At 38.7% G+C, this 21,864-nt stretch overlaps 1 protein-coding gene across 4 annotated transcripts in view; it reads right to left on the minus strand.

Annotated features, from left to right (window-relative positions):
* Nucleotides 1–6,292: 6,292 nt before the first annotated feature.
* The window catches only part of LOC115061500 (polycystic kidney disease protein 1-like 2), a 28,321-nt gene continuing 12,749 nt past the window's right edge, over nucleotides 6,293–21,864 (minus strand). For 2 of the 4 annotated variants that reach the window (XM_029529851.1, XM_029529848.1), the window contains 19 exons: nucleotides 21,736–21,837; nucleotides 18,970–19,148; nucleotides 18,646–18,792; nucleotides 18,115–18,314; nucleotides 17,583–17,818; nucleotides 17,285–17,465; nucleotides 15,305–15,551; nucleotides 14,381–14,612; nucleotides 14,138–14,234; nucleotides 13,909–14,043; nucleotides 12,970–13,155; nucleotides 11,285–11,615; nucleotides 10,940–11,073; nucleotides 10,696–10,823; nucleotides 9,776–9,936; nucleotides 8,836–9,046; nucleotides 8,399–8,500; nucleotides 8,145–8,276; nucleotides 6,293–7,012 (listed from right to left, as the gene is read on the minus strand). In XM_029529851.1, coding sequence (XP_029385711.1) covers nucleotides 6,809–7,012; nucleotides 8,145–8,276; nucleotides 8,399–8,500; nucleotides 8,836–9,046; nucleotides 9,776–9,936; nucleotides 10,696–10,823; nucleotides 10,940–11,073; nucleotides 11,285–11,615; nucleotides 12,970–13,155; nucleotides 13,909–14,043; nucleotides 14,138–14,234; nucleotides 14,381–14,612; nucleotides 15,305–15,551; nucleotides 17,285–17,465; nucleotides 17,583–17,818; nucleotides 18,115–18,314; nucleotides 18,646–18,792; nucleotides 18,970–19,148; nucleotides 21,736–21,837 — 3,345 coding nt within the window. In that variant the 3' untranslated portion in view covers nucleotides 6,293–6,808. The remainder of the gene's footprint in view (nucleotides 7,013–8,144; nucleotides 8,277–8,398; nucleotides 8,501–8,835; nucleotides 9,047–9,775; nucleotides 9,937–10,695; nucleotides 10,824–10,939; nucleotides 11,074–11,284; nucleotides 11,616–12,969; nucleotides 13,156–13,908; nucleotides 14,044–14,137; nucleotides 14,235–14,380; nucleotides 14,613–15,304; nucleotides 15,552–17,284; nucleotides 17,466–17,582; nucleotides 17,819–18,114; nucleotides 18,315–18,645; nucleotides 18,793–18,969; nucleotides 19,149–21,735; nucleotides 21,838–21,864) is intronic. The other 2 variants (XM_029529850.1, XM_029529849.1) reach the window with 2 other exon arrangements.

Below are 21,864 nucleotides of genomic sequence, written 5' to 3' on the forward strand. Positions count from 1 at the left end.
GCCATAGACTGCATATGAAAATGGACCCAAACACAACAGCCTTTTTGTTTCACATCAACGGTTGCATCATGTCTTTTGCCGAGAAGGAGTTTCTAGTTGTCAACTGTTGCAGCGCTAAGTTGGAATCAAGCCCTCATTAGTTTGTCGAAGGAGTTTACACATGCATAAGTACACCTCCTCTATGGAGTTTGAATTTAAGTATTAATGTTTAATTTGAGTTCATGAAACCAAAAGCACCAAGCGCAGCAGGACAATAGTCCATATGGAAGATCATCAGGGATCTGCCACCAGGTAAGCAGGGCATGAAAAAGTCACATGAATCTAGCGACTTCATATCCTGGATGAAGTTAATGTGTCTTGGATCTGAAGATAGTATGACATCTTGGAAGAGAGATGCAAGTCAGTGTAATCTGAGGTATCAGTCATGAAAGAGAAAACTGGCATGTAAATTAGCTCTTCATCTCCAGGGGGCTTATGAATTACAGCTGTGTATTTTCTCACTATTTGTCTCACAACTGTGATGAAGGACCTGCATGAGGGCAAAATGGATCCTGCAGCAGCATCTCTTCATCAGCCAACCCGCTGAAAAATGGGACGCCGGATGTTGACTGTACTACTTTGTACCCTGTATGTGACACATCCCGTCACTAATACAATTTCATGGCTTTGATGGAATAATTTTGCACATGCCGGATGTCATGACTGAGTGAACATCCAACCAATTAAAGCAACACAATTAGACAAGTCCTTAACACGCTGAGAAAGAGGACAGATTCATCCATAATGCCTCATAATGTTGACTTCAAATGATTCATATTTACCTCACTGAGATATCTTGACTTTCAAACATACACAGTAGATGTACAACACTGAAGGATTAACAAGGTAGCACCTGAACCCACAACTCAGGGCTAATTGGGTGTGCAACGCTTCTCCTCACCTTTAATTGTGGATATGAATACATTATACTGACACTGTGACATGAAAAGAATTCCCAGTTTGATTTCTGCTTTTTTATTCACTTCATTTAGTCGTTTATTCCTGTTTGTTTTATGTGAATCAAAGGCCTACTTCTTTTTCCAGCCTAAATTGCTGTGAATTCTTGACTAGACAATTTTAATGATGCGCACTGACTCTGACTCTGACTCATGGAAACTCTACTGTAGCTGGGTCCATTTTGGTCCACTCTCCAAACGTTGATAGGACTGTTTCTTTAATTAACTACCAGTGAACCTGTGCCTGTCTGCAGCTGCTTTCATGAGTCATATCACTGCCATTCCAAGGTGAAAATGAATAGCTAAGGTGTTTTGCTCATGAGTAAGTTAACAAAATCACAAACTTGATTTTAATCGTCTTTGTGGAATATCAATTGTACAGCCTTGCCTGGTTGTTAAGGCTTGAACTGCACCAGATTGGACCAAAAATAATAGCTCAAACATCATGGGTATTTCATTATGAATGTAATGAAATGAAAAGCATTTTAATATTGCACAAAGCTTTACAAAATAATTGGGGGGCACTCTGCCAAGTGAAAGAAAAACAATAACAGACAAACAGTGTTATTGTTGCAATAATAACATTCCCACATAGTAGTAAATATCAATAAAAACTTTCAATTAAACAGGCATATACTCCAATTAGGCATAACAGCCGCCCTGCACAGGCTTTTAGAACTTTAGTACTCTGTCTGTTGACAGGTTCCCTGAAGTCTTAATTCATCTGGTGTGAAGACTGGATGCGAAGATGTTGCTGGTGGTCGTCAGAGGGAAGGGCGGAATGGTGTTGTGGGGTCCGAGAGCCTCAAAGCAAGTCAAGAAAGAGCCTGACCTCTTGGTAGAATGTGACATTTATTTTGAAAATACACAAAGCTTCTGGGAAAGTTGCTGTAAGTTATATTAAAGCAAGACACACAATAAAAGCAGCAACTTTCCCGGTTCTTAAGAAAAATCTCGAACAATGGCTGATTTAAATTCAGCAAAAATCAACCTTCATATAAAGCAAGCTACACAAAGAGTCCAGTAAGCTGATTACATTGACCTTCATTAGAAACTTTAAAATAGGTATTTACATAATGATTATATCTAATAGTGATCTAAAATGACAACTTGATTTGCAGGTAGCATATAAAGGAGGTCTTGAAAGGTGCTTGGGGACTGATGATGTAAAGGCTGCTTTCAGCTGACAGCTTTATGCCAAAAACCTGAAAATCCATTTACTGAGAGCCCATTTTGGCATTTTGCACACATACTTTATGATGTTAGGAATATGGTCAAAAAAAAAAAAGAAAAGAAAAGAAAAGAAAAGGAAAGCAAAGAAAGAAGAAGAAAGAAAAAAATTAACCACCCTGCAATTGGGTGGCCTGTCCACATTGTGTGGCAACCTCGTTGAAAAATAAAACCACAATTAAAACTCTGCTAAAGTTAATGTATTTGCAACTCTCAATCATAGATTTTGACTCTTGTAAATCTCATCTGATTGGTGTGGATAAGCTATCAAAATATCAGGCTTGAATCCAGAAGCAGTAGTCAATAGATAATCATAATTGAGCGCAGCTTTTGACATTTCCCTCTTGCATTCTGTGCAGATAAACACATGGAGGAGACCACTATTGGCAATTCTTATGATTTCTTGTCACATTTTAATGAAAACTCTTGTTCAGAAGAAACATAATCAAGAGTGGACAGACAAGCAAAGCTTTTTTTTAAAAAAAAAAAACACAGGACATGAAGAGATTATGTCAGTTCATGGAAATAATTTTTTGTAATTTTTTAAGCTTTTACACTTTTTGTGTGTTTGATTGTCATCCTGGAAACATCCATGGAGAATGTCATATAAAATAGCCAGTCCAATAAATCCTTGTTAATGTATGTATTCACTAAGTGAAGTGACTGAGTCAACAGTACGCTGAATGAGTGAACAGGAATGTATATGAATGTTATGGCTCACTCACACAACGGCACATTACAGTGAGCTCAGCAGACAGAGGGCTCCGGCAGCTATAATGTTGTGGAAATAATATGTAATGAATGAACATTTGACAAGGAAAGGTTGCTCCATAGGAACAGCTCTTTCATTTGGCAAACACGGAGACATCACAAATTATGATGGAAGGCATTGGGCTGCAAATGGATCACATGTAATTTGACTTCATGAATTGGTACTCCAGCTACACTACAAAAGTGTAATAATTTTTCCACTGAGTTAATTAATTATAATGCTAAATTATCAAAATAAAAACATTATTAAAATCATTCAATTTTAAAATGTAATCTGCATTCATTTATATCTGAAAGCTCCTGAAAGCAGAAGGAAGACATATGCACACACAGAACAGCACGCAGCCATTAACTGTATTTTAATTGTGATGCAAGATTTATAGAATATTCTGATTCACGCGGTAATAAAAAGTAAATGGAGGGAGTTCATGGGGTTATTCAAATTTTCTGTGCGGTTTATACCGCTGCCTCAACATGTAATGGCTGTAAAACACTAAATAAGGGGAACAAAAATGTCAGCACTGCAGGGATGTTGATGTTTTCAGCTGCAGAGGCTGAAGGCCACTCAGCACCAGGGCATGTCTTAACTTAGCTTAATTTAAGTGAACATTTGAATTTTTATATTTTCAAAATATTATTAGATATCATAAGCTAAACATTTCTGAGAAACGCTGTGCACAGATTTGTGAGTGATGATGACTCGCTGTTCCTGCCTGCCTCCTCAGTGGCTGCATTTGGGTCCAGTCTGAGTCCGTCAGCGTCAGGATTGACAAATAAACCTGATCTGAGATAATTTTAAGGACTTTCACATCAACTTGACAACAATTTGAGGCAAAAAATGTCTGGTGATGTGTTCAGCAAAGCAATTCTGAGAAAATAAGTGTACTTGTACATTTTTCCTCCTATTTTTTTGCTTTCATGTTGATACTGCAGTAGAACCCAAGGGCTGTATAATCATGTTGTCCATTCGTGTAAATAACTACTTTTCTTTCAAATAAGCAACCCACTGGCACTCGTCAATGTATAAATAAGTGCTGATCCTAACATTTTCAATACTTATTCAACTGAGTTTCTGAGGCAGTAGGCAGAGTACAAGAAATATAAAAGCTAACATTCAGAACCTCTCATAGATTTTCCGGCTAATTCATTTGGTGGACACACTTTCCAACTCATTTGAATGAGAAAGTGTGTCCAAACTTTTGACTGGTAGTGTATAACCAAAGCATGTGTTAATGAATTGCCCTCCATCCCATCCAACTAAGGTCAGTTTGTAGCTGGCAAAACACAAACGCTCCACCCTCCACGCCTCCAGCTGAGTCCACGCTGATGGATGTTGATATTAAAATGAATCACTTTTGCTATGCTTGCTGCCGGATCGGTTTTAGTTTCAAAACTTGACTTGCGTTTCTGGAAAGTGTGCTTTTCCAGACTGGAAAAGATGATGTAGAGTCACACCTCACCTTGTGACGGGAATGCAAGCTCAATGAAACCTGGTTGACTGGTTATTTAAGACTGTGTTGGGACTAATTAAACTGTGGCAGAGGATGCTGGCACACTGCTAAATGCATCTCGAGTACATTCATACTTTTGTACTTGTGATGAGGTAATCCAATATGGGTGTTAGTGCCCAGTCTTGACAGAGTCTGGGTCTATGTACTGACTCCATCAGGAAGTACAACCATAAATGATATAATGGATGAACGTGTGGCAGCCACATTGCTGTTGACAAACAATAAGATCATTTAAAACACAGAGCTTGACTTCATTGACAAACTATTAACTGCAGCCTGAGACATTATTTGTACTTACACAGTTGTCAGTGTCAACAGCTTTCAGTCCATTCAAGTGTGGAAGCTAAGTGGGCTACTTGTTTTCTTTTTTTGACCTATCACTCTGATCTTCAGAGTCACTAACAGTGTGATTCAGAAGAATTCATGTTTTTCTATGCTAGGCTTTCAAATACAAAACCTTAATTACCTCTGGGCTGTTTCCATGCCAATGCAACATCATCAGTGCCACAGACAGAAAAAGACACAAAATGCTGTTCTGTATGAAACTGTGACTCCTGAATAAACTCCTGTACTGCGCTCTCTGAACTCAGCAGAGTAAGTTTAATAAAATTCGCAGAATGTCAGTGGCAGCCTACATAATAGGCTGGAAACATAGATCCTCAATCTCTGGCATCAGAGTCATTGTGCTTTTAATAGAATCATCTGGCCCATTTTCCCTCCAACGTCTGTTTAAGATGACACAAGGTAAGGTAAGTTAAGGTATACTAGAAAGGAAAACTGCGTAGGACCAAATCCACACTACACTGATTCATGTATAAGCATTCCCTATATGTCTCACTCTTGGCTTGAATCTGAAAAACCAGAGAATGAAGACCAAAATAGCTCATTTGTTTAGCAGTTAGAGCTTTTCACTACACTGTGTGGGTTTCCCTCACAGGGGTCACACAGTGCTATGCACTGTGCATGAATGCTTGAATTGAATTAAAGTATGACAGATTGGAATTAATGGAAGAGATGAAGATGTTGGCAGAGGGAGAGGGCAGAAGATTTTCCCAGAGCCAGCAAAGGGAGCAAACATGAAATGATCTGCCTTTCAAACATAGAATTGGACTGAGTGTGTCCTGTTTTCTTTTGTCTGCATTTGTCCTCATAGCTTAACACTTCAGGGTGCCAACATTGTATGAGATTGATGCAGTAGAGTCTTGCAGCTAAATATTTTATTATTTCAGTGTTTGTGTGTGACCATCACCAGCCCTCCCTGGAAGCTAGTTTGTGGATCTTTATTGGGCGCAATGATCTTTGTGTGGCAGGGAGGGCAGTGCTACACCTCAGACACATAGGGGGGAATAAAGGATAGAGAAGAAATGGAAGGATGGACGGGGGAAGGGAAGCAGGTGGTGCTGGTAGGAACTGGTGGAGTGAATGATGCTGTGCTTTTCCTGTCACCTCACTCACGATTAAGTGAGTCCAGGGGTTTCTGTGTAGATCTCTGGAGAGATCGAGTCCAGGTAGGTGAAGGTGTCCCGAAGGAGGAGCCGTGTCCAAGACAGGATTCATAGTGATGGAATGAAAGAACAGCTCTGCCCATTTTAGGAAGGATTCATCAATTCTTCATGATGTGACTTAACCAGAGCTGGCAAGTGAAACCAAAGCATCACTTCTCATCATTTGCATGTCAAAGACAAACATTTGTTTGAGATCACTGAAAATCAGATCATCTGCTGTGTTTAAGACAAATTAATACAACACTTTAAACATGTCACCATTATCACAGGAATAAAAGAAACAAAACTAACACCATTTTCCTTTAATGACCAGACAAACAGCATGCTCAACAAATAGATACATATACACAGATGTTATATAAATATAATGAAAGAACTAATATATAACACAACCAACATGCGTTACACCAAGCCTAGAGTTGTGTATATTTATTTGGGTGTCACAATATGCTTTGAGACATGCTTCAAATTCAAATTAAATTGTAGGTATCATTTTTACATTTTTTTAATTTGAGGATTTAAACCATCAGGTTTCATTTCAGTGCTTTGAAACTTGTATGCATATCGAAGTGTGTGACCTTATTTTCATGCATCCTAAGTATGCTTTCCAAATCAGCATATCTTATCCTTAACAGCAGTCTTATCCTGTACATGATAATTATCTACCACAGCATGCTCCCAACGCAGCACAGCATCTCTCTGTCCTTCCAGAAGGGAACAAGCAAAAAATAATAAACTTGACAAATTAGCACATTACTTATGGAGATATGAAACATCACAACATAGCGTTGTGGCATCAAGTGTTAGCTGTGTTGTCAGATATCTCGAAATGCTTGACATTAAATGAACTGTCCGGGAGAATCCTCCTGTTATTAAGGGTCAGGGGCCTGCTGTCACTCATTTCAGATCCCTGGGAATCTATTGAATCTTTATATATTATCCCAAAAAGACTGCAGATTTTCTTCAGCAACAGTCTAACAATTTCCTCCTCCTCCGAGGGCTGAAAAGAACGGAGAGGCGACAAAGTCATTTTGGAAGTATCAACAAATATGGAGGAGAGGGTTCAATCTCAACTCAACTGCCTAGCAAAAATCATGTAAGAATTTCCTTTGAACCTTGATTTGGGTTTATATGGACTTAATTTTTTTAGGCGGTGTAAAATAGAGACATCTATTTCTTCTTACAGAGACTAAGAAGCTAACTATTTTTCGTCTTTTAGAGTGACATTTTGAGGATGGATCTTATTATATTTTACATATATTATTTGGACAGAGTGATGAGGTTTTTTTTAATGCTGTGCAGAAGGAGTCAAACACCTGCTCCAGAATGACACCCATACGTGATATGTCATATTGAACATTTCCCAAGGCAATGAAAGCTAAGCACCTCGTTCAAAATGGATGCATCTCCAGAAAATTCATAGAACCTTAAGAGGTGCCACAGCAGGATAAGCCCAAAAAATGACATTTTGAACAATGTAAAAACAAATGCATCTAATATGAAACAATGAGGAAGTTATAATTAAATAGTCTAATGTTTTGTGAATTTGCCATTTTGTAATGCTGTCTAAATGTATAATGAAAATCGCTGTACAACATGTGCTATGTCATAATCCACCATGAAAAAGTAATGTGCAACCAATGGTCACTGACCATACAATATGTATCACTTTGCATTTTGGATGTGCTGAAAAAATGATGAGCCTCATTGTCTAGAAGTGTTTTCTCATTTCCCTGAAGGATTTGCTGTATATACCTCTGTATAGAAAATCTTTGGACAGAGACTGGGTGAGGTGAGCGAAGGAGCGAGTGATTTTAAACAACCCCTGTGTGTCTTCATGCCTGGGACTACTTCTCCTGGACTTCCTGGTTCAATTACCTGGCTCAGCCTCTTGTCTGTCTCCTGTGCCTGAAGCTTTTCACCCCATCTTTCAAAATATTACACCCCACACTCCACTTTCTGCATTTGACTTCTGTGTTTGGGTATAAAATGAATCTTAACAGCAGCGCACTCTATGTGTCTGCCTTAACCTGTACTGTATCTGTCATAACAGTACAAATCAAACATTTGAACTTATTTTGGCTCTCAGACAGTCTCATGACAGGCTTTAGAGGTTTTGTGACAGGTTTTACCTTGTGATGGATCTGTTCCTGTTTGAATGCCCCAAGGATCACTGATATGAGGATATTGAGCAGCACAAATGTAACCATGATAATGCAGGAACCAAACAGTAAACCACCAAGCAGGAGGTTGTGGTCCAAGACCTGGCACACAGTGCATCAACAGTCAATCAGCGTAACCCTACTTTGTAGAGATAGACATGCAGTAGTAGGTCCTCATATTAAATGACTTTGTCATGCAAAATTAAAAAAAAGATCTCACCCACCTCATCATAGTTGAAAATACCTATCTGCAAGCAGATGATGGTAAGGAGGGCATCTGCTAGAGTATGATAAGAAGATATCCTCCAGCCATAAATCATGTTGCACTAGAAAATCACATCCCTTAGGTTAGCAATAGCAATTCGGTCTACTGGGCTTTCAATTTCAAATACATAGATAACTTTGACAATAATGGACTACAGATCAATAGTATATCTACATCTACATGCTGTAATATTGTAAAGACTAAATTACAATATTAAATGAAACCATGACCCTCAGTGGCAACAACTCACACAGATGTGGATAACTGCGGTCATTTTGATAATGTATTGCTTAACATGCTGATCCAAAGAAAATATTAAACATTAATAGAGTTCATGAGGACGGTGCAGTCACCACTATTTTTTCTGAATAAATATTAAATAGACATGATACTTACCACAATGGAATAAGCTAGAAATGCAATCACAATGATCACAAGAAAGCCAGATATGTCACCCCAGGCTCGCTGCAGTGTAGCTGTGATCATGTTCATGTTGGGGTTCAGTCTGAGCAGGCGCCACAGTTTGACCGTAGCGAGCAGAGTCAGAAAGGCAATCAGACGTTGAAGTATCAGGTCTGCCATGGCTGACTCATAAAAACTGGCAAATCTGCACAGAAAAGACAGGTGAGACATAAACAGCAGTAAGAGGACTTCTCTCCTTTGCCTGAGTAAAGGTATTAATATAGCTCAATACCTTTCACCGCCCTTATTTTGATTGCACAGTGTAGAGTGACAGGATACGGCACCAAGAGATGACCAATGCGTTACAAATGCATTTGTGCAAAACAGTATGCCATTGCTTTATCTGACTGATCTACTGTTTAGTCAGTTAGTCCAACGTATGGGTCGCGATCCAGTGGATCATAACATGACCTCTTTGGGAGTCAAACTCTTATTGAGAGGTTTAAACAAAAGTCCTTTTGGAGAAACAGCTAGTAAGTCTGAAATCTGATAAGCGGGACACTTTTTTTGGAAAGATGCACATTCGGTTAGGAAACTATAACAAACAATACAAATCTTGTTATATAATTTGTTTTAATGTGACATCCCATTCTCAAGGGTAACCACGAGCATAATGTGCTAAATATATACATATCTCCCTCTGAAATGTAGTCAAAGTGTGCACAAGCAAAAAATGTAAATTGGAGCAATGAATGAAAAATAAGTTTGAATCCGTACTGCACCTGAGTAGATGTAGTGCCAATCTAACAAGCATCAGAAAGAAAACGTGATTCTAACAACGCCCTGAAGCTGAATTAGTTCAGGCTTGACATTTCATGTCATACCCTTTCAGCTTGAAATAAACCATAAGCTGCAGGGAAAAGGTCAGTCTCACTGGTCTTTGTGGTTCTGGTAATAGGCCATATCACGGTCTCCAAGCAGGGTCCTCCTGATGAAGATGGCCATGGCACTCCAGCTCAATAAAATGATAGCCAACTCCAGAAGGTTCCACTTATTCCTGAAGTATGCCCACCGCTGTTGTTTAAGTAATTTTCCCTTCAAGAAAAAAAGAAGAAAAAAAAATCGTGGACTGTTCCTTGATTTGGAATGTATCAGAAAACAGTATCTTGCTAAAATGACCCTTTGTAAAATGTATTAAATTTTAAAAGTGTGGATTAAGGTTTAACCGTAACTAATAACTCATGTTTTGTTTTTGAACCCTGACAATTTAAATAATATATTTATATTACACATATTATGCAAAACTTTTTCATTTTCAGGAATCAATTACATTTATTTTCAAAGGCTGTGCTTTAAAAATCTGTGTTTTTGAGGTAACCTGAAACTTTGATCTGAATTCTGTTTGATATCCAAACTTCCTGTGGAACATTAGAGGGGTGCAACAAAGAATAAAAGTCAGTAGTATTAAATTTTTCATATTGCTATGAATTTGACCCTAAAACCAAACAACTATAGCCCACTGTATCACAGTAACACCCTTACGGGCAACATAGCAAACGTAGCGGCATCTCGCTGTCTCAAACAATGAGGGGTGAATTTGGAATGAAGATGGAAATACCATCCAGTGATTTACGTATGACTCAGTGCTAAAACACAGAATGTAGTAGTGCAGCACTCTGCCTTCAAAGGAGGCTTATAAACAGAATAATGAGACCTGCCTGCACACTGAGGTCAACCTTGAGTGAGAGCAAGCCCCCCAATAACTGTCTGAATTCATAACCAGGTAATGCATGCATAGCAAAGCACCAAGCAATTATGTTGACTTCAGTCACATCCTGTAGTAGTTATGTTTACCTGCAGGAACATATAATAGAGGATAAAAAGCATGTATATGATCTCAGCAGCCATAACAAAGATGTGAAAACCACCAGTTGACTGGTAAAGACGAATACTCTGCAGCTCACTGCGGAACTGAAATGCTCCTATAAAACCAAAAGGAACAGTTCATTTTAATATGCATAGCTGTTGTGATAATAATGTTATATTTCATACAGAAAATTACCTTCACATGTCAAGATAGTTAGAGGCTCAAAATTACCCACAGCTGAAGTCTCGAACATGAGAGTGACAATGCAGAAGAGGTTTACATTTGCATTATAAACAGTGAACTCCACGAAGAACGCCTGTGTGTACACATCCAGCCATTTACTCCTATATAGATACCCAAGGGTGCTGTGAATAAAGTATAGAAGAACATTTCAACTGTGTTGTCTTGTGCAAAAAATTTTAACTGTCTTTTGCAAAAACAAAAGCTATTCTTAAACAAACATATTGTATTGTCACAATTGTCATGTAGTAATATTTAAGACTTCATATATCTGAGGAGCCACTGATAATACGCATTCATTGAATGTGTATTATATTTAAAAAGATAAAAAGATACCTGCTAGCATTTTGCATATCCGGTCCAAGCTCTGTTACAAAGCCACCTCCCCTGTAGAGCATTATTTTTCCCCAGACTGGGGGAGCCCTGAGCTGAGCCTGTGTCTGGTATCTCCAAGGACTGGAGGTGCCAGTGGAGATGTTTCCCATCACAGAGAGGTTCCAAGCATTGCCATAAGAACCCGTATCCTCCGCTTCCCTCGAATACAGTGCATGACAGTCGGGTACAAACTGCAGCACGGAGTCTGCAAACTCACAGGAATTTTTCTGCACTCTCAATTGACGAAGGCGGGCAAAACCAACTAACTTGGAGTTTCCATCTGTGATAAACCCTGGAACACATAATTTCAGCCCAATTAGCGCAGAAAGAAAGTGAGGTAAGGCCTTTTTTTTTCTCACTCATTTGTTACTTTTAACTAATTTTATCAGAGAATTTTTCATTTTTGCTTTTGGGCACAAAATATTCTCAACTATCTGTTATGGTCACGTGTGCTTTTATTTGATAATGTTGATGGCTGCCATTTTAGTTTCGCTTTAATTTGGTCTTGCCACGTCTTGAAACATTTTGAAAGACTTGGAGTAATTCAGTGAGATGATGGGATCACTGAAAAGATGTAATTCTTTCAGCTCCTCTGCTGTGGTTTCTGGTTATTTAACTCTACACTACAAGAGAACCACATCTGCTGCTGTGGACAGCACTTGATGTTTTAAACAGCTTTCATCCCAACAGATGTTTGGCATCCCAGTAACTTAGTCTTACAATAACAACAGTGGTTCAGTTGTATTCCTCCAACACCAGTCATGAATTATATCTGTGCAGGCTTACATAACATATGAAGTCAGGACTATATAGCCTTTATCCACCAGCTGACATTGGGTGAAGGTGAGGTGAACCCTGAACTATTTCAGGGCTGACACATAGAAATATACGGAGACAGCCATTACTACAAAATGTATGACATCATACATGGTTTAAAAAAAGGGGCAGACCCACAGACAATGTGAAAATGTAAATCACAATGTGCTGCTACATTTGGGTGGAGGCATAAAAGCATATTAAGGCTTTTTTTTTTTCGCATTGTGGTAGGTTCTGTAAAAAATACCACTTTATCAAACTTTTATGAAATGAGAAAAATCAGGCAGGCAAAATGATTTGTGTACAGTCCATCGTTCTGCCTTTGCATCATAACTGTCCTGTAGTGCAGGTTAATAACCATGTTGGTAAATCGTGTAACAGTGATTCTAGATCTACTGTAGCAAGAGAAAAACACAAACCTTTTCCTTTCTATCTGTAAATAACTGCATTGTACTAAGCAGTGCGTGCGGAAAAGGCTGTGTCCTGATGAAAAACAGGTAATACATAAACCTAATGGTACCAGCTGTAAACACTGTAATTTCCTCACCATTGATTAATGGTAAAAGAACTGCTTTTGTAATGTTGGGCTTCTAAAATCAAGCAGATTCACCTTGTTTGTATTTACTGGACCTCATGCATTAATGGGGTTTTCTTTGTAAATAATGACGCACAACACTTAATCAAAAACGCAAGAGATTTCTATGCTGCTCTGACAGAGAAAAAAGTGCTTTGATTAAACAACCCAGGTGGCACCTTCATGCCAACTGGATTTTGGCATGAGAAATCTTTCCTAAGACTTAGTTCTTATTATAGAATGAATTCTTTTTTACCTGGGTAAACTCCGAAGAGGTTACCGAGGAGAGATGTATTCAACCATTTGAACACGTCGTCAAGACTCATGCTGTCTGAAATCCCTTCACTGAAGCTGTCCCGGATATGCTGATTTAGAAAAAAAGCATTGGGATCCCTCTGGCTGTAAGCCACCAGCAGCAACATCCAAATAAAGCAGGAGTAAGCTGAAACACGCACACACACATTATAGTTCTGTATGTGAGAACATGATTGTGTGTCAGAGCAACTTAAAATTAAAGTACAACTTCATGTCATAAACAGTAATACATTTTAGCATGTGTTGAATTCCTGTAAATATCACAATTAAAGAAACTTAATGTATCAAGAGTAGTGGAAATAAGCTGACCTCCAGTTGAAGAAAACACTAACAAAATGTAGCAGAGAGTCTCTTCAAAGTCCAAGACACGAGGGATGCGGACTAACCTTGCAGCCAACAGGCTAACAGGCTAATATGCGCCTGGCCTCCTGTTTTACTCAGTTAAAGGAATGAATATAGCAAAGCTTTAAGCGTCTAATGAGCCTCTTTGACACTCTTCAGCACGACAGTGGGGTGTTTGTACAAGAGCCTGCACCAGCAGCAGCCAGGGGCTGTCAAGTGTGAATATTTTCCTGTACATAAGTAGTGCTGAATGGTCTCAGCAGTAAGTGCACTTTGGTGAGCCCAGAAGGAAGTTCAATTCTGTCACCACCTGTACTTCTCACAGACACATTTTGTCACACGCATGTGGAATAGGGAAGAAGGACACTGCGTGCGGTGGTGAACTGCACCATCAATGATTTCATCATTGCATTTCCTCATGTTAGCTTAGAATTTCCTCTCTTGTCCCACAAATGAGGAAAAAAAACAATATATATATATATATATATATATATATATATATATATATATATTTATATATATCTCAGCTTCAGCGTACTCAGAATTTCTCTGAGGAGGGCAAAGGCTTTCTGCTCCATCATCTTGTTCCTTTTAATCTTTTCAATGTCTGCAGGAGGAGGTGGTTCATATAGATTTTTATCCCGTCTGAATATTTGTTGGCCCGTACAATCACCTGAAGGTAAAGAAGTAGTCATTGGTTGCAAAACCTGATGCTGATGATCAGTAAGTTGAAATTTGCATTTTATACGTGTGTGCATGTGTTTTACCGAGATTTGAGTTATTTCTTAAAAACGGCACATTTTTACATTCCTCCTCATCTACTTTTTTTATCACAAGTGCAAAGAAAAGTGCAAGGGATAAGACCTGTAATATGAGGCATGAACAGAAATGAGACGGATATTCACTTCAAGTTGAATGTGGCATTTGGTACATATTGATAGCATCAATGATAAATATCGTATACAAACTCAACTAAAAAATAAGCTATGAAATATTTTTGCTTTTCTTACCTTCAATGGCTGAATGACGAGGATACTCTGAAAAAAGGAGACAATCATGGATACCAACCAGCTTATGGAACGTTCTTTACCAAATTTCAAACCATAAAGCATTGTGAAAAATCCTGACACAACACTGGTAGCGATCACGAGCAGCCAGCCAATGAAAATAAACCACCAGGGTAGCCCTTCATGACAGTACCCCTTTTTTTTCTGACCGCTGTCACCATCTGCACAAGTGAGCCTGTAGGGGAGAGGGGGAATGCATTCTATTAAATGCAACAACTGACAAACTATTGCATTATTACAGTATAAGGGTGACAGACACTCAGTTCATTCCCAGGTTTGATCTGCCCTTGGATTTCATATGTAATAGAAACTGCATACAAAGTTGCTTAAAGGCTTATCCCAGTGGTTGTGCCAATTGTACCTACGCTCTGTGTATTCCTTCATAAATCATTCAACATTACAGAGGCTCATGCCAATACAGCAAATCTCTCAGCAGCCAAAGTACAAAGAGTGACAACGGACAAAGACATGTAGGTGAACTCTGTGCAAAGCTAGCAACGCCTTTGGGGCTGCCGCGCAGTGGTTAGCAGTGTATGTGTGGGGTTTGGGACGCAGACCGGCCCAGAGTGAACCCACGCCTGGTCTCAGCTTTGGGCCCTCCATGACAGTGACAGATAAGCATATGAATCACTGAGGGGCACTGGCCACCTCCAAACTCCATAACTACAAAGGAAACCAACATGAAATTACAAAAACCACAGTATTTCAAATCATTGCTTGAGACTGTGACTGTGAGAAGTGATTTTTTTTTTTAGATTATAAGATTCCTTTCAATATTCTCTGCAAGGTAAAAATAAATACAGTTTGTAGATAACAGAGTAGCAAATGCTAAACTGCTAAATACTTTAAGCGAGGGATCTTGTGTACTTGTTTTGGGTGGGCTCATCTAGGTGGATGCAGCTGGATGTGAAGAGCAGATCTTCAAGGAACCTCTTCATGCCCTGGACTTGCTGCAGAGCCTGGCTGTAGCTGTGTGGAGAGGGGAAGCCGGAGGATCCCAGCAGGCTCAGCTCTTTGTCGATGTGACACAGCAGCAGGTAGAGGTACTGGGCTTTGTTGCTCTTCTTCTGATTGCCCTCCATCTCTGTCCCAGGTTGCACCCTAAGGCTGTCCTCTGGAAGTATATAAATAAACAGGAGTCAGTGTTTATTTCTCCACAATTTGATTTATTTTGCAAGTTTCCGTCACTGATGCTTCTAATGACTCCGTGTCGGGGCTTCCTGTATGAAAATGAATGGGGCTCCCTAAGTGAACTTTCTACTCTCCCCAAGTTAGAATAATTGTACAACTGCTGCAAACTGTTTTTGTAAAGAGTGAAAATGCCCTGAGTATTGGAATCCCGGCTCCAGGATTTCCCAGAAGAAGAACAGATATATATGTATATGTTCTCATCCCCCGTGTTTGCATTCCTCTCTGGGTCCCATTATGTCTCATTCTATAGCTGTTGTCTGTTCAGGGGTTGCATCTGTCTGACGATGTGATGTCACCAGCTATGCTCGCCCTTGCTATTGCACTAAAGCATTGCTCCTGTGACTTATCAACCTTACCTGTGTACCTGTGATTGGATTAAAAATGTGTTTTCCCCTTCATCTTTCATTTCCTCTGATTAGTGCTGCTCTTCATTCACTTCTTTAAAAAAAAACAAAAAAACAACTTTGCCCAAACTTTCTTTTAAAGATTATGTGCAACACAGCAACGTGATAAACCAGAGACGGCTGACAACACAAAGTCCTTGGTGAAAGTAAAAGAAAAAGCCATTTATGCTGAGGAAAGTAAAGCACTGCCTGCTGACTCTTCTTCTACTTGTCTTTCATTAGCAAACAAATCGAAATGCTTTCTGGGTTTATATAATGCTAAATGGAGAGGTGCCTCTTGAACCGAAAAATTGGGCACATCCGCATTTTAACTATGATAACATTTTTCTTTAAAATGCAATAATTACAAGTTATTGTAGTCCTAATGTGACTCATGGGATGTCTTGTTGAAATTTCTTATACTCCCAAATTTTTTTCCCTTCATAAATTAAACTTTTATGAAGCTTTTTCAGATGTTTGCATTAAATGTTATTATGGCAGCAGTATGAATTTTGGGGGCTTTGTGAGGTCACACTGACCTTTGACCACAATATTTTTCTAAGTTCATCCATGACGCTATGGTGATATAAAATATTACTGAATATTTCCAATATAGTCCACCATATAGAGAATCTGTCATTTGGTAGTATGAATGTATGGAGGAAATATTATACCCTATATACTGGACTAATTGTATCCCACAATACATCAGGTCTCGTGCAACCGAAGAAAATGGAGCAGAAAAAATGATCCACCTATTTTAAATTTGACTGATGAGCTCACCATACAATCCTGTATAGTTAGATAGGAAGAGTGAATAATTGAAGAGTAAACAACACAGGCAAATGTGTCAGATGTAATACAATTCCCTGTAGACATACCTGATATGTATTCACAAGATTGCTATGTGACCTTGACCTTTGGCCTCTATCTATGCTTGAGGAAATTCCCTTAAGTCTGATAACTAAAATAGGACAGTTAGACAGATGGACACACTGTAAACATAATGTGTCTGACATAAAAAAAATGTTTGTTATGCTGCAAGTACAGCACTTTTGAATATCTTAGTATCCTCCAAAGACAGAGCAGCGAACTGAGTGCATTTTCAACTCAGACTATGGGCAGAAAGCCTAAAATGTGTAGTAGAGGAGAAAAGACATCTGACTGAAAAGGGGACAGGACTTCAGTTTTTAATTTGACTTCTCTTTTTATTAGAGAATATAATTAGAATATATAAGTATAAGAACACTTCATCATCTACAGCAAAACAAACCTGGTAGCTGAGTTTCTGACTGTGTGCTTTCACTGGTTTTGTTATTCTGTTTGATGAAATCCTCTACTACAGACAGGATGGCGTTGATATCAATTTGTTGTCCTGGTCCAAACTCTGACATTGTGCAGGGGATGTTGCTTTTCATGGTCGTGGAGAGTGAATGGGCAATTCTTGTGATATCCTAAGAAAGAAAATGCTCCAATACAAAAGTGTTTTCATCTCTTAAAGCAACATGTATACATAAGCTAAAGTAGTTGATTTTAATCACTGTGGCAGCATATAAAAATGGTCCTCTTACCTTGATGATAGTGTCTAAAGTGACATTTATGTTGGCTGTAGCAATCTGTGGGGAGGGAGTCCGCAAATTTTTCTCCTGTTCAAGGGCATCTGGCTTTTTTGTTTTATTCTTGCAACAAGACATGTCCCAAGGATGAGTGTTTCTGAAGATACTAACAATGAGGATGTTTACCGGAAACATGATGAGGGAACTCTGCACTCCAATCATGAACTGCTGCAAAGTAAACTCAAAGTGACCTGGGAAATAGAAGACACCGTAAAGATGGGCACCTCAAATTGTTTCTTAAGTAAATAAAGTAAGTATTTTGTCTTGTGTCGCTCTTTTGCTTCTTACACAACTGCTAATCACTAATGGTTTCCTCCAATAAACACTTGCACAGGAAAGAACTGTCAACTCTTCAAGACTTTAAGATAAAACTATATATTTTTATATTTTTATATTTTCTATAAGGATATGTTAAAGTAACATCACCCGTTAATAACACAGTTTTTGTTCTTTGAGTAACTAGTGCTGGAATGAAAATGTGTTGTACCAAAGTCCATGTTCTGCTCAGAGGGGTCTGCTGGGATACCATAAAACATGATGCTGGTCAGCATGGTGCAGAGCAGCAGGGAGAAACAGCAGGAGACTCTCTGCACACATGTGAAGGTGCTATTTGGTGGTCGGCTGATCACAGAGTACCAGAGGTGTCCATCACTGAAGTCCTTGGTCGTTTTCATGAAGAACACATTTCTGTAAAATAAATGTAACAAGAAATAAAAAAGTTTTAATCATAAATTTACTGCCAATTATAGTTGGATTAGCGTCTGGATTACCTGACACCTGAATATCTAAAGAAAATCTGACAGTTGAAATCTGTAGGCTGCATTTCTGTTGTTTCTTTATATGCCAAAAAAGCTTTGAGAAAATATTCAGTTTTCGAAATATTGATCCAAACCAGCACTTGGCTGTAATACCAGTTTTTAATCACTCAATAGAAAAATTTGCGCTTCATGTTCACTTTACTGACGTGCTTATGTGTTTGCAGTTTTGCTCCCTTTGTGTTTCAATGTCTTAACCTCACCTGAACTTTTTCAAGTCCATCTCTGTAGAGACAGGAAATACTTTATCAAGGCAGCAATCATCGATGTCTATGGACAGCCAAGAGTTGCATAGAAAGTGCCATTTCTGGTTCGTCTGCAAGTCCTGCACCGTGACATTACTGACATACCTGAGAGAGAGCAGTCTAAATGAGCCAACTTGTAACTACACTATGTTAACAAACACTGTATTTATAGCTTAACAAAAAAAGTGTATATTGTGTAACGTGCATGTATACAATATGTGTCATGATAGAATACATACATTTCAATGTTTTTTTTTTTTTTTTTATTCTTTCGTTACCTACCAGGAAGGATGCCCCCCCGAGTTATTGTGCCACAGCCTGATTTCCCATAGGTCTCCTAGGGCAAGGGGTGTAGTTAGCAGGAACCAGTCCACCGCACCTCTCTCAAAAACAGATTTCTTCTGATCGGTCAGGTGGTGTGGCTCACTATTCCCATCAGCACCCAGCAGGGTTACTGTCACCTAAAAGAGTCCAACGCGGAAATAAATGCACCTAATTTACTTCAATTTCTAAGGTGATGTGCAGAATTGGACAGTTAATACTGAAATCATTAAGATAAAAGAAAAGTGCAAATGCTGCAATATCCACTGTTGTAAGGTCCAAAGAAAGAAACTTCTAAGAGACTATTGCCTCCGACAGAGATTTCTCAGGTCTCTGTTAAGTGCCGTCCTGGACCCTTATCTGAACCTGGCATCTAGAGACCCTGCTTTCCTAAGACAACAGATTGCAGTCAGTGCCACAAATCAGCATGAACCTGCCTCATCCCGCAGAGGCACCCTCCACTCAGGCTGAGCTGATAACTTTATCAGGCAGCACTCTGGAATGCATGCATACTCATAAGGCCACCAGGGTTGATATAATAAGAAATAGGACACTCCGATCAAGTAAGAGACTGCAAAGACGCCGAACCGACTTCTCTGCAAAAAGAGGTTGTCCAAGAATATCACATGCAAGTCTCTTTTCTCACTCTTGGCTGCCTGAATCTGATGCCAAATCATGCTAGTGTGCTCTAAACACCCTGCGAAACCTGGTATTCCTGCCTTCTGTACTGCAGTATCTATTAAGCTATTCCTTTCTAAATAACTAGCTAATCCCCGTGCAACTACACTAAAGAAAATCTTCCCCTCTACATTCAGGAGAGAGATCATACGGAACTGCCTCAGCTCTGAAGACTCCTTCTCCTTAGGAATAACACATATCCAAGCTCACCTGTTTCACCTAGTTTATGCTTTGACTTGCACCTGTATATAATGAGCACATTTTATTTCCCCTTTTTTTATTAATAAAAACCCCCATAAATTAAGCCATTTTTACACTTCAGTAATTGTCAAACCACAGTAAAGAACATTCCTTCTAGACTGAGATTTGATGAGAGCAACCCTATACACAATCCAAGGCACAACACCACCTAAATCACAATAAATCTCAGCAGCAATACTTTTGGATTTTAAGTGATTTACTTTATGTTGTCTTGACAAAAGGCTTGCTGTTTTCTAAAAATTATCTTCAAGCTCTAAAACAGAAAGGCAGAAAAATGGCTGTTTCAAAGAACAAGACAAACACCAAAAACGTAAGCATTGCTATTTCTTTAGTTTGAAGTATGAAGTACTTATCAGAGACTGAATGGAAAATAAGTAGATAAGAAGCGCAAAATGACCTCCCAGTAAAAAAAGGGTTAGGGTTAGGGTTAGGGTTAAGTCATAATGGAAGATTAAAAAAAAAAAAAAAAAAAAGGATAAAATCTGGTGAAGGCAGTCCCATCAGTAAAAACAACCCTTTAAATTAAAACCAAAATAAAAATGTAGCTATTATTAAGTGAAACTCGAATAGTATATATTTATTAATTCATTTATTTATTTAATCTTCCAATGTCAGTATTGGACAATGTCAGTAAAAAGTCCTTCTGGATGAGGGCTAGGTGCACAGAAATGACAATCCAAATAATTGCTATTGAAATATTTATTCTTTATCTTAAAAGAGATCCCCGCCTCCCCCCCAAAAAAAGTGTCAAAAAATGCCTCAAAAAAAAAATAAAAATAAAAAAAGTGACTTCAAAAAAAGAAAACGAGTATTGAGAAAAACAGTCTTTAATCTGATGTATGTCTAATTGCATCGAGGGCATAGCTTGCAAGAGCATTGTGCCCAACCTCATGTGCACCCCTCCAGATCTCACGGCAGACTGACTCAAATAGGCTTCACCTGTCTGCTCCTCATAGGGCAAAACCATCTGTCTACAGGACAGGTCATATCTACAACCTCACCTTAAACTCAAGTGAACTAAAACTAAGAAAACATTTCCAAAACCTATTCAGCCAATAATATTCAACACCAAGGTATAACACATGAGTATAAATCATGTTTAACCAATTAACTCCTCATAATGTAATATTAGGGGTTAATTGTAATAATGTAAAATAATGCAATATGCTTAGCAGTAAGTGAAAACCCCCCTGGTGAGTGGTATGGTCAATGACATCACTCCCGCTATAAATGAAGCATTGAACACCTCCCTCACAAGGAATTGAGTCAGTGGAACTAGATATGGCAAGTATGTGTGTTTGTGGGTTAGCAATAACGATTTCTGTTGAATTAATAAATGTATGTATGTTTGAACCAAACTATTGCATGTGTCTTTTGGATTTAACCTGAAGTGGGTAGAATGTTTTACTGGGTCTCAAGATGTACTTTCAAACTCCCTGAGTACCACTTAGCAAGCATTGTAGCCAACAGTTTGTTTGGTCCACATGGTTGAAAAGCTGAAATAGAATACTGCAACAGAAGAAGCATGAGTAAATATGCAATATGCATGAATGTAATATGGAAATGTTGAACAGAAATCCAAACAAACATACAATTTAACTGAATATAATGTGGGCAGTTCTAACTTTGGTGGGGAAGGTAGACCAGTCCCTCACCAAACTAAAAATATAGCTATTAAGTCAAACGCTAAAATTTTTTTAATCTGTTGAATCATTGTTGCTGTGAAGATTGTGAAAGAAGTGAAGATGCTGTTTTTTTTTTTTTTTTAACCAGCTAAAACATATTTACCTGAGAGGATGTGGAGGCTCCTCTTCGATGGCCAGTGCTAACACTTATCAAGTAGCAGTATTTGTCCATGGGGTCATTGTCCACCAGGACTGTCACATTCACCTGTCGGCCCAGTGAACAAAATGTTTA

Source organism: Echeneis naucrates, chromosome 21 (genome assembly GCF_900963305.1).
Source record: "Echeneis naucrates chromosome 21, fEcheNa1.1, whole genome shotgun sequence".
NCBI lineage: Eukaryota > Metazoa > Chordata > Actinopteri > Carangiformes > Echeneidae > Echeneis > Echeneis naucrates.